General features: G+C 40.2%; 1 protein-coding gene across 4 annotated transcripts in view; it reads right to left on the minus strand.

The window, feature by feature from the left end:
* The window catches only part of nrxn2a (neurexin 2a), a 462873-nt gene that overhangs the window by 312075 nt on the left and 137861 nt on the right, over positions 1-12937 (minus strand). For 2 of the 4 annotated variants that reach the window (XM_047161856.2, XM_017492878.3), the window contains exon 6: positions 1933-1947. The exons of the other annotated variants lie outside the window; for them this stretch is intronic. In XM_047161856.2, coding sequence (XP_047017812.2) covers positions 1933-1947 — 15 coding nt within the window. The remainder of the gene's footprint in view (positions 1-1932; positions 1948-12937) is intronic. 4 annotated transcript variants of the gene reach the window in all.

Here is a 12937-nt window from a genome sequence, read left to right on the forward strand (position 1 = left end):
TGCACAGTTTTCCTTACCATGGAAAGGCTTAGGCTCAGCAAAGTGTTTTTGTTATATGAATGTAAAAAGGCTATATATGTTCATTAAAAGAAGATATCTTCATTGATGTTCAAACATGTTATTTGGTAGAATGAATAGACTAAGTGCAATAAGTCTTGCCAGGTTTCTTTTAAAATAAAAGACCCCCCCCCTTTGGTGTCATAACACAACAGTGGTTTATGAAGTGGTCTATTACATAATATGTTGTTTTTCAGTAACATTTAATTATTTGTTGGAAAAATAATGTTGGGAAATATAAAATGTTACTGTGGTTGGGAATAAAATGTTATTATGTTAATGCAGTTTTTTTAAAGACATACACTGAACTAATAATGAACACCAAAGAAATCAATAATTACAATAAAGATTTGACATGGTACTGATCCAAATCCCAGGATCGGTATCAGGCAGATACCAACAAATATTGGTTGGATTGGACATTGAAGGAAAAATAAAACTAATTCACTCAGATCCTATAATAAAAGGGAAAGATTGGAACGGGATTTGGAAGTTTTCTTAACTGAAAATGTTGACAAAGAGACATGGTTGTATTTTTCTGTTAGGATTTTGCGACGATTTATTATTTTTATAATTTATACTATATCACGTCTATCATGGATTTCCCTCGCGCTCAACTGCCCGAAGCACGACAGTGCAAGCTTCTGGGTTTTCAGTGACACTGACTTTGTTTAATTTTGACACGTGTGTGTTTTGTTTCGGTTTATGCCTTGTCTCTGTCCCTGTCTTGTCACTGGTTGTCTCCCTCATGTGTCGTCATTATTCGCAGCTGTTTTTATTTTACCGTTGATTAGGTTAATTATTTAAACCCTTTGTGTGTCTTTGTTCAGGGCGAAGTATTGTGATTGTCTGTACCCTACTGAGCTGTTTATCCTCGTTCTCGGTTCATGGTTTTGATCCTGTTCTCGTCCTCGTTTCACGATTCGTGTCTAAGCCCAGTTTATGCCCGTTTTCCGATTGTCTGACTCCTCGCTTGTTTTTGGCCACGGTTTTGCCATACGTTTTTGGATTTGTCTGTCTCGCTCCAATAATGCTCTTAACTGCACTTGCATCCATCTCCTAAAACCCATTACATGACAAAGTGGGTGTGCTAGTATTGCAAAAGTGAGCTGTAAAAACAGTTAACACAGTCTACTTCTTTTCAAATGCAGGAGGCATTAGCATATAATGAAAGCATATAATAAATGTATATAATTTTTTTTTGTACACTCAAATAAGTTTTTGTAAGGGTATTGTTCTTTTTTTTTTTTTTGCTCCGGGGGAATTACTGTCCAGAAATTAGTGTTTAATTATCAGATCATAGGTTTTCTCTATTATTAATGATTAAATGTGAAATGTTGTACGTCAAGCATGACCTGGATGAGAAAATGCCATTTTTAGATTTGTGATACTGTAATAATGAAGACTCTGCATGATATGAATGCGATTAAGAATTAGTGTTACGTCTTTGAGCGCAGAACCGATAACACAAGATTAGAGAGCACATGAGGCACACCCAGAAGTAGATCCTGCAGTGATACCTGTAGAAAGCGTCCGATCCCGTTCACCTTCAAATGACACTGCAGCAGCATGTTCGACAGCAGAAATGAAGTACATGCTCCCCACAATCAAATTCAATTCATGAAAATCTGACTGTTGCCACAGAAGGCAGCTGTAGTGGAATAATACAAACCCCACAGCGTGACCAAGCATCTCAGGCCTCACCAAAAGCAGTCTGATTGCATGCCCAATCAATGCTAATCCCAACCATGGACTGCCTGGATCTGTCTGTTTTTTTCGAGAGCTAAATGTTCTCATGCAGTGCCTGATTTTTCTGTGCTCTTAGAAAACAAAGTCCAGCATACACAAGAAGCAGGGGAAAAACTGCATTCTTACCTGGTTCGGTAACACCTATAAAAAAATGAAAAAAAAAAAAAAGAGAGAGAGAGAGAGAAGAAAAAAAATCACAGTCAGGAATGTGTCACTTTCTTTTTTCCACAAAACTGGATAATAGCAGGTTTTAATTCAGACGTTCATGTTCACATCTTTAGATTACTTTCTCACACACTTGGCAAATACACAGACAGAAATTATGTTGCAGTTTGTGACAGAAGGAGGTCAGTAATGCCATGACGTTGTTCTGTGAAGCCTAAATCTTTTTTATGGTGCAAAATACAGTAGTACAGCGTCACCTTCGTGAGGACTGAAAAAAGCTAACACCATTTATATGTCATATATTTATTAATTGATAAAGTGCCTATAAATAATGACAGCTCTTTCACACTGTGCTGGAATACGACTAATTTAAATACCTTTAATTATGTTTCTTATGAGAATTCATTGTCTTCTGTTTGCAAATGACAAATATGGACGTCGTAGCGTACCCTGGCAACCAGGGCAAGTCAGAATGAGAGATGAGAGGAATTTTGAATATTATGTTTCAATAGCTATTATTGTGATTAGTTTTTTTCATTTTAACATGTACAACCAGGATTCATTTTTACAAACATGATACACTTTTTAAATCAAAATGCTCAGTAATATCAGAACTTACATCATTTTGTGAGAAATGTATTGAAGGGGAAATATGACTTTGCAAACTGCTGGAGGAAAAAGACTGGTGATAATCTTTGATCTACGCCACAACTACCAAAGCTAGTATTTGAATCAATTACCTTATAAAATAACTAATGAAATTAATTTCTGATTCCTGTCACTTCATTTACTTTTCTTAACATGCTCGATTAAAAAATAGTTCCCTTTCTAAGAGAACTTCGACGTTGCGTTTAGCATAACACTATGGGAGCGCCTCTCGTGCATGACCAGCATCTGAAGCTTGTGTAAAATCATGACTATTTATAGGCCTGCCATGATCAGGTGACATGGCAATTAAGCACGCCGCATGATATAAATATGGCACCTGTGAACCGTGCCATCAGCCTTTATTATCTTCAGCGAAAGACTGCATGTCAGTTGTTTGTGGAAAGAAACAAAAACATGCTTCATTTCCTTGCTATCTTTTCTGAAAATCTCTGAACTTTTCTATACCTTTAAAAAAAAAAGAAGAAAAAAAGGAATGAGAGAGAAAAATATGAGTGAGAGAATTGAGAAATTGTGTTACGGCTTGCTCTCGTTTCATCACGGGGAATAGTGCACACTTTCTGGGTGAAGTGTCTAGGGATGTAGCATACGACGGTAATGCCTACATTAAGCAGCTCGGCTCGCGACTCACGCTGTTGTCGGAAGTGAGTTGGGTTTAAGAAAGCCGAAAGGAGGGGGGAAAAAAAAACACACAAAATAATAGTAATAATTCCTCTCTGACTCTGAGGAGCCAGAAGGGTGTGCTAAAAACTGAAAGCAGCATATAAAGAGCTGCTTGAAGTGATTACTAAGGCTGGATGAGCCTTTTTTCTCGTCAGTGAAAGTAAATCCCTCACACTGCAGAAACTGCCCTTTCTTCCACAAGTGCATGACAAAATATCAGGCTTCTGGGGGAAAACCATGCATAAGCCGTATTTATAACCCCACAATGTTGGATTATTCGGCCATTGTGGGAAATGAACGGCACGGCTATTTAGCTATGCTGAAGGTGGAGGAGGTGCTTGCGAGCTACCGCTCTCCATTGGTGGCAGGTAATTAGGGGGGCTTTGCCATCCAAGCCACTGTGTAAGGCCACTGTGGCATTGGTGGGCAAGGCTTATGTGGTAGTAGTCTTGCTTGCGAGTCACTGCAGACAATGACAGTGTTGCAGGCCTACCAAGCAGACCTGCTGAGTGAGCTCGACATATGGCGGCATTCAGCCAGTTCCTTCCCTGTTGTCTCGAGTTCACTAGTTCGAGGGAGACCCAGAAATGAGTATGGCAGCCCAGCAACTCCCGCAGACAGCCAGGGGAACCGCGCGGCCACAGTCACGGCCTGCTACTAGGCCTAATCTGAGAATGGTCATAATGGCCAAGCAAGCAAAGAAGAACGGTCCTGAGGGGCCGTGGAGGGACGTATCAGGGGACATGAGGTTGTTGGGGAAGTTAGCCCCCAGTGCTACTGTAGGGCCTCCCCTAGCCAAGGCGGTCCCAAGTTTTCAGTGTTCTCTGGTCAGCGAGCTGTCACAGGGCAACGAAAATCTGATGCTTTCCCTCCAATAGAATGTGGAATAGTTAAGGTCACTAAAGATCATCTGGCAGCATGGAAACTACTGCCAAATATGTCTCCAGGGGTTCTGTCTACCGTAGAAAAGGGTTACTGGATCCAGTTTATAGCTTGAACCCCCCCCCGGTTCAGTGCTCACCACAGTAGTCAGCACAGACCAGAGCCCAACGTTAGCACAGGAAGTAAGATCCCTCATGGACAAAGGGGCCATAGAACATGTACCCCTTTCCCTGAGGGAGGAAGGTTTTTACAGCCGTTATTTCCTGGTCCGTAAAAAATAGGAGTATGCAGCCAATTTTAGATCCACGTCATCTGAACTGTACTCTTCAGACATACAGGTTCAAGATGCTGACGCCCAAACTTATCGTTCCACAGATTCAGTTTGAGGACTGGTTTGTGACGATAGATCTAAAAAGTGCATATTTCCATGTATAATATCGCTAGCTTTATCCCCTCACACCTTGACAAAGTGCATGGATGTCACTCTGGCTCCATTGTGACTCCAGGACATCTGTGTACTAAACTACCTGGACACCTGTTAATTCTAGCACGATCCAGGGAACTGGCAGTTCAACATCGGGATGTTGTTCTCGCCCACATGAAGAGCTTGGGGCTCAGGTTGAACCTCAGAAAAGTATGCTTTCCCCAGTGCAGTGGACAACTTTTCTAGGCGTTATAAGGATTCTACTACGATGAGGGTGTTTCTATCCCCAACATGTGTAGGGTCAATCCTATCAACACTGAGCAAAATAAAGCTGGATCTTGGGAGACTATTGGCCCTTATGGGCCTATTTCACAGGAGATCATTCAGTAGTGGGGGTCGGGGGTTTCGTCCAAGGACGAAACCTCTGAGAATATTCAGTGTCACGTGACAATGCCTCTGTGCTCTGAGAATTTGAGTGTCCCTGGTTTCTAGCCTCGGGTCACACTCTAGGGGTGTCTGATTAGCACAAGACGGTAATGAGACACCTCCCTCACAGGCTGGAGCGTGGTCTTAGACAGCTGTCCAGCTCACGGTCTCTGGTGCGGCCCTCATCTGGAGCGGCATATAAATTGCCTAGAAAAGTGGGCCATATTTCTAGCAATGAAATTCCTTCTTCCTCAATTGGGAGATCACCATGTGTTTACAGACAACACACCGGTGGTCTCAAATATTGAACACCAGGGAGGATTATGTCCATGCCCCCTGTTCAGGCAGGTACAACTAATTCTTCTCTGGGCAGAAGGAAAGTTTGTCAGTGAGTGCAATGTACATTCTGGGAATATGGGGGCAGACATCCTGTTGATGCAGGGGCTGAGGCTCAGGAACTGGTGGCTCCATCCACAAGTGGTGGAGTCCATATGGCAAGGTTTGGCCAAGAGGGACTGCATGTGTTCGGAGACAACACACGGCCTGCTGTGGTTCATCCTCACTCCTCCCGCACAATTAGGGCTGGACAACATGGTACACAGGTGGCCAAGGTCACATCAGTATGCTTTTCCCCTGATCGCTCTGCTCGCACAAGTTCTAGCGAGAGTTCACCAAGACAGTCTGTCTGCTGCTAGTAGCACCTTATTGGCCAGCTTGAATATGGTTCTCAGAGATAATATCCCTGCTAGATGGCACTCCTTGGGAGATTCCCATCTGCAGGGATCCACTGTAGACCCAGTGAATTGCGCAATAGCTACAGTCCTGGAGTTCTTACAAGAACATTTCTCAGCGGGGTGGGCTCCTTCTACAATCAGGGTTTATGTGGCTGCCATTGCGGCCAGCCACGCCCCTGCTGATGGAGCCTCTGTGGAGCAACAGCCTCTAACTTCGAGGTTCATGCGTGGTGTCAGGCGGCTGAGGCAGGTCTGCAGGCCGTGCATACCTTCATGGGACCTTTCTGTGGTCCTAGAAGGTCTGTCAGGGGCCCCATTTGAGCCCTTAGAGTCAGCCCCTGAGAAGTTTCTGACTCTAAAGGTAGCTCTTCTGCTGGCCCTGACATCTCTCTAGCGAGTAGGAGATTTACAATCTCTCTCTGTTTCCCCTTCCTGCCTTGACTTTGCTCCTGGTTTAGCCAAGGCCTTCCTGTATCCTATGCTGGATTATTCCTAAAGTGCCTACATCGGCTGCCCAGCCTGTGGTGTTGCAGGCTTTCTGCCCTCTTCCATTTCCCACACCAGAACAAGAGAGAATGCACCTACTGTGTCCAGTAAGGGCTCTCTGTACTTACGTCCACCGCTCCGGCCAGTGGTGTAAGTCGGAGCAGTTGCTGGTTTGCTTTGGCGGCGACAGTAGAGGTGATGGTGTGTCAAAGCAGCGCATCTCTAATTGAATAGTGGAAGAAATCTCTATTGCTTATGAGGCGCATGGTATCGCTACACCTCTGGACATAAGGGCTCATTCCACTAGGGCTTTCGCTTCCGTGAAGGCTTTGTCCAAAGGGGTATCCTTACAGGATGTGTGTGCTGCTGCAGGGTGGTCTACGCCACACACATTCATCCATTATTACAGCCTGGATATTCATTCCACCCCTGGCTCGAGTGTCTTGCAGTGACCCTCGGGCTTGGGTCTTTTTGAACAGGCAATACCCTTGGTATGATGTAGTGGGTATGCTCTTTCCCATAGTGTTATGCTAAACGCAACGTCGAAATTCCCTTTGAAAAGGATCGTCTGGGTTATCCCAGTTCCCTGAGAAGGGAACGAGACGTTGCGTAGCTTTGTCATACCGGGGTAGGCCTGTGAATTGCGTCTTTGATTCAGATAATAGAGGCGCTTAATTGCCACGTCACCTGATCATGGCAGGCCTATAAATAGGTATGATTTTACACAAGCTTCAGATGCCGGTCACGCACGAGAGGCACTCCCATAGTGTTATGCTCAATGCAACATCTCGTTCCCTTCTCAGGGAACAGGGTTACATGCATAACCCAGACGTTTTTAACGCACGTTGTGTGTCAAGTCATCAAATCATCATCCTGCTTTGAGGTTCACTTCTAAGCAAAAAACCCAAAAAAGAGTTGATTCCCTGATTCCAGACTTTGCATACTAAGAATCAACCCCAATGCTTTGGAGTTAATTCCATACACCAAAAATGATTCACCAAAAAAACTCAAGCAAAAACGAATTTTGAATTTTCAGTTAGCAAGACAGACAGTAGATCTTAGTTCATTCCTTTATTCATCTGTCTGCCTTTCTTTGTTCGCTTGTTCCTTCATTCATTAATTCATTTCTCTGTCTTTGTTTGTTTGTTCCTTCATTTAATTGCTTTCTTTGTCTGTCTGTTTGTTTTTCTTTGTTCATTCCTTCATTCATCTGTCTGTTTGTTCATCCCTTCATTTGTCTCTTTGTTTGTGTGTGTTTCTTCATTCATACCTTCAGTCATCTTTCTGTCTTTGTTTGTTTGCTTGCTTGTTCCTTCGTCCTTTGTTTGTCTTTCTTTATTTGTTGTTTGTTTGTTTCTTCATTCATTCCTGTTTGTCTTAGTTTGTTGCTTTGTTCATTCTTTGGTTTTCCTGTCTTGGGTTTATTTGTTCATTCATTCCTTCCGTTGTTTGTCTGTCTTTGTTTGTTTCTTTGTTGCTTTGCTCATTCTTTTGTTCATTTGTCTGTCTTAGTTTGCTTGTTTGTTGCATTGTTCATTATTTTGTTTGTCTGTCTATCTGTCTTTGTTTGTTGCTTTGTTCAACTGTCTTAGTTAGTTTGTCTATTTGTTCTTTCATATGTTCCTTTATTTGTCTTTCTTAGTTTGTTTCTTTTTTCTTCATTCATTCTTTGTTCGTCTGCCTGTCTTATTTGTTTGCTTGTTTCTTCGTTTGTCTGTCCGTCTTAGTTAGTTTGCTTATTTCTTTATTTGTACATTCCTTCACACATTTGTCCCTTCATTCATTCCTTCATTCATCTGTCTGTCTTTTGTTCATTTCTTCTTCTGTTCATTCTTTCACTCATCTGTTTGTTTGTTTGTAGTAGTATTAGCTGAGAGAAATTCTGAAAAGAATTTTGTTATTGTATTTTCTAAATAGTGAATTTCAACCAGTCATTTTTTACATTTCAACTAATTGATTCGTTGACCAAAAAAAAAGAAACAGATTTTTCTCTGTTGAATAATTGTAGGGAATTGGAAAGCTCATCTGGCAAGCGTTTCAGCACATTAAACTCTTCAGTGATGCACAGGAGTTTGGAGTAAGCAAGGCCAATACCAGAAGTCCCATTATATAAAGCAGCCTCGATTGTGTGTCGAAGCTCAGAATGAGGGAAAAGAGAAAAAAAGGACATTGAATTGTAAAACTCCATCTGATAAAATTGCAGCTGTGGACATCTTTTATATATATATATATATATATATATATATATATATATATATATATATATATATATATATATATATATATATATATATATATATTAATAAATAAAAAAATAAAGACATTTCTGCTGTTCCTATTTCCTTTATCAAAAATTGAGCAGTTTTCTGAAGGTATTTGTTAAATAAAGGTTAAAGGTTTATTAAATATTTCGTTTTTTAATACCTTTATTCATTACTTTTAGTCTGCTTAGAGAAATAAATCAGTATATGCTGCATTTTGTTACATTACTCATCAATGTGCCTGGTAAGATGAGACATGTAACTTTTTAATTTTTTCAAATAATTATTAGTTTTTGTATTGCCTCTGAAATAACACGTCAGCAATGTTGTTATGCTCAGCAATGTTGTTATCCACATTCGCCCCCTGATCCGGTCTTCTGGATCATTGCGTATCCTTCCCAAGCTCCTACCATATGACCGTTATGCTACCTTTATCATATACACAACAACACGCAGACTGAACCACAAGCTTTGATGGATTTGTCATCATTCTTAGCAGCCACTGTGCAGTTAAAGTGCAGTTAAGTATTTTATAATACTGCAGCTGTACATGCGTAAGAGGCGAGCTATGATTAGAGCAACCGGTGACAAATCTCATTTCAAGCGGCGTAAGCCCTACATGGAACGCCAGTTTGGACTATCAACCAACTTCCTCTTTACACTTGTATGTGCATGACCAGTGTGCATGAATGCTATAGATACAGCATCCTTCATCCATCATTAATCCACAAAGCGCTTCCACTCTTCCATTTCAGCTGAGCTGCCAGCTCATCCATAAATACCTGTAGTACTTTCTTAAATTCAATATGATACTAATTATACTGCACACTTATTGCACAGATCTATTTATTTTCTTTAGTTGCAATCAACTTTTGATTTAACTATGGAAAAGATGACTAGTCAACAACTTTTTCTGAATTACTGGTAGACTAGTAAAAGCTAGTAGATGCCCAATCCCTAGCTTCCCACATTTTAATGGTTATATATTACACACAGTCAGGTACATAAATATTTGGACACTGACAATGATATTATTTTAACTGTTTACCGCAGTATATAGGAGTTGAAACTGAATAATGGATTTGGGCTCAAATTACAGACTTACAGATTTAATTTAAGGGTATGTGCATCCTGCTCAGCTGTTCCATTTCCAGATGTGTTGTGCCTTCATTATTATTTCACGTACAAGTAAGCACAGAAAATTAGTTGATTTCAAGTGTTGCATTTGCAATCTGTTGCTGTTAACTCTTAATATGACATCCAAAGAGCTGTCACTGCCAGTGAAACAAGCTACAAGTAGGCTAAAAAATCAAAACAAACCCATCAGAGAGAAAACAAAAACATGTGTGGCCAAATCAACTATTTGGTGCATCCTTAAAAAGAAAGACTGCACTTGTAAGCTTAGGAACACCAAAATACCCAGAAGACCACTGAAAAAAGGGCAGTGGCAGCTCAGTGTTTAAGATGTTGGACTACTGACTGGAAGATTGTTAGTTCAAATCCAAGAACTGCTAAGCTGCCACTGCTAGGCTCTTGAGCAAGGCACTTATCCCTCAACTGCTCAGTTGCATAAATGAGATAAATGTAAGTCGCTCTGAATAAGAGCATCTGCCAAATGCCATAAATGTAAATGTAAAACAACTGTAACTGGATGATATAAGTGTGTGTCTCAATCAGCTCCGTGGTTCAGTATTCAGGGCACTGATCAGGGAGGGCCATTTTAAGGGCTGTCTCTATCACAAAATGCTTCCAGTGCACTGGAACGTTCACTCCCTAAAGAATCCCACAATGCACCGCAAAAATCAGAAGCAGTGATACTCACTATGTTCCCTTACTGGAAATGACGTAATATTTTTGGAAGCCTCTCGGCTCAAGATGCCGGGCAAACTCTCAGCCTACTTTGTCTATAAATGTACAGTACTGGGAAAAAGTTTTAGGCACATGCAAAGAAATGCTGTAGAGCAAAGATGCCTTCAAAATAATGAGGTTATGTGTTTCTACATTTAAAAAAAAATACCATAAAAAGCAGTATAACAGTAGCAAATGAAGTCAATATTTGGTATGACAAAAAAATAAAAATAATAGCCTACAGGACAATTAGTGCAGTTTTATAAATGAGCTGTAAGTTATATTGAGCATCTTGCAGAACCAGCCACAGTTCTTCTGGAGACTTTTAATGTCTCACTTGCTTCTTATTTTTGCAGCAAATCCCAACCACCATCATTGTGTTTTTTATCTGAAAAGTGGTCTCTTACATAATATGCTGGTTTCTTTACTGACATACAAACATTTTTCTGTAACATTTAATTCACTGAATCCAAAATATTTTTTGTAATGACTTAAAAAGATCTATAACAAAGTTTGTACTAAAAAAAAGGGGGTGTCTGAAACTTTTGCACTTTAGGAAGCTTGTTATTGTAGCTCTCAAATGATTACTTATGCTAGCGATTTTAACTTTATTTCACGTTCTACATACAGTTTGTTTGAGTCTAATGACTTAAGTGTTCACTATCTAGTCTACGATCCTCCTTAAAGTACCAAGAGAGAAACACGTGATTAAGCTAACAAATTTATATGACATCCAATGTCAAAGATATTACCCTGCCTGACATTGATAACTGCCAGTGGTGATGTTTTACGAGTACATAGTCATGTCGCCAAAAATTGAGTAATCAGTGTCCCAATGTGTAGTGAGCCAGGGTTCTTACCAGTGCCTGAACTCGTGTGCACCATATACTGATTCATGACCTAGGGAGCTAGGGAGCTGATTGAGCTGTTTGTCCCTTTGTCAAAGTCCACAATAAAGAGAAGGTTTCACCAGAGTAAATATACAGGGATCCACAAGATCTAAACCAATGGGAAGCCTTAAAACAGTTAGACCAGTTTAAGTTTGACCAAAAAACATCTGGAAAAAAAAAAACAACAACAACAAAAAAAAACATACACTCTGAGACGGCATCCTACTAACAGGTAAGACAAATATCAACTTGTACCAGAATGATGGGAAGAGAAGAGTATGAAGAAGAGAAAGAACTGATCTGAAGCATACACCCTCATATTATGGCATGGACATGTATGGCTGCCAGTGGAACTGGTTCCCTTGTATTTAATGATGATGTAACTGCTGACAAAAGCAGTAGGATGAATTCTGAAGTTTACAGCGATATATTATGTGCTCAGATTCAGCCAATTGCTTCAAAACTCATTGGACAGTGCTTCACAGATCAGATGGACAATGACCTGGAACACACTTCAAAAAGCAAACAAAAACTTTTTAAAGGCAAAAGTGAAATATTGTGCGATGTTCCAGTCAATCATTTGACCTGAATCCAATTCATGACTTTCACTTGCTATAGGCAAAGCTGATGGCAAAACACCCCAAGAACAAACAGGAAATAAAGACAGCTGCAGTAAATGCCAGGCACAGCATCACCAAGGAAAAAACCCATTTTCAGCCTAATGATTTCTTGCTTCACTAGCAGTGACAGCTCTTTGGATTTAATATAGAGAGTTAACTAACATTCCAAATGCAAATGCTACTACTGAAATGAACTCTAGACCTTTTGTCTGCTTACTTGTAATAAAACACCTGTGATAAAACAATTACTTTTGGTCCCATAAAAGGGTGGGGTTGCAATATAAAAAAAAATGCAGTAATTCCTTTAAAGTTCACCTGATTCTAATGTACAGTGGGGGAATTATATTACCAATTGTATTGGTAATATATTTTCAGTAAATATATTTCCAACGAGGCGATTCACATGACATTTTCACCAGACTTCAGTATTAACTCAAGAAATCTAGAAATATAAAGAATTCACAAAATTAAAGTCCATAAATAAAGTTATGTGTAATAAACTGGAATGGCACAGGAAAAAATATTGAACACGCTACCTGAAATTTATTTAAGTTTTAACTTAATTGAGGAATCCTCAATTTAATACTTAGTGGAGAAGCCTTTGTTCGTAATGACAGCTTCAAGACACTTCCTCTATGAAGAAATTAATGGGCCGCAGTATTCAGCTGTGATTTTGGCTCATTCTTCTAAACATATTGTCTTTAAATATTACTCAACTGGATTGAAGTCAGGTGACTGACTGGGCCATTCTAACACCTTAATTATTTTCTCTGAAACCAAATGAGAGTTTCCTTTCCTTTCCTTTGAATCATTGTCCTGCTGGAAGGTCCACCCATGTCTCATCTTCCCCATCCCAGTGGATGGCAGCAGATTCTTCTCAAGAATCTCCCGGTAAAGGGCTTCATTCATTGTTCCTTCAATTATATGAAGTCTGCCAGTACTGTGTGATGAAAAACAGCCCCAGACCATGATAATTCCACCTCCAAACTTCACTGTTGGTATAGTGTTTTTAGGGTGATGTGCAGTGCCGTTTCTTCTCCAAACATGGTGTGTAGTATGACAGACA

Source organism: Ictalurus punctatus, chromosome 18 (genome assembly GCF_001660625.3).
Source record: "Ictalurus punctatus breed USDA103 chromosome 18, Coco_2.0, whole genome shotgun sequence".
NCBI lineage: Eukaryota > Metazoa > Chordata > Actinopteri > Siluriformes > Ictaluridae > Ictalurus > Ictalurus punctatus.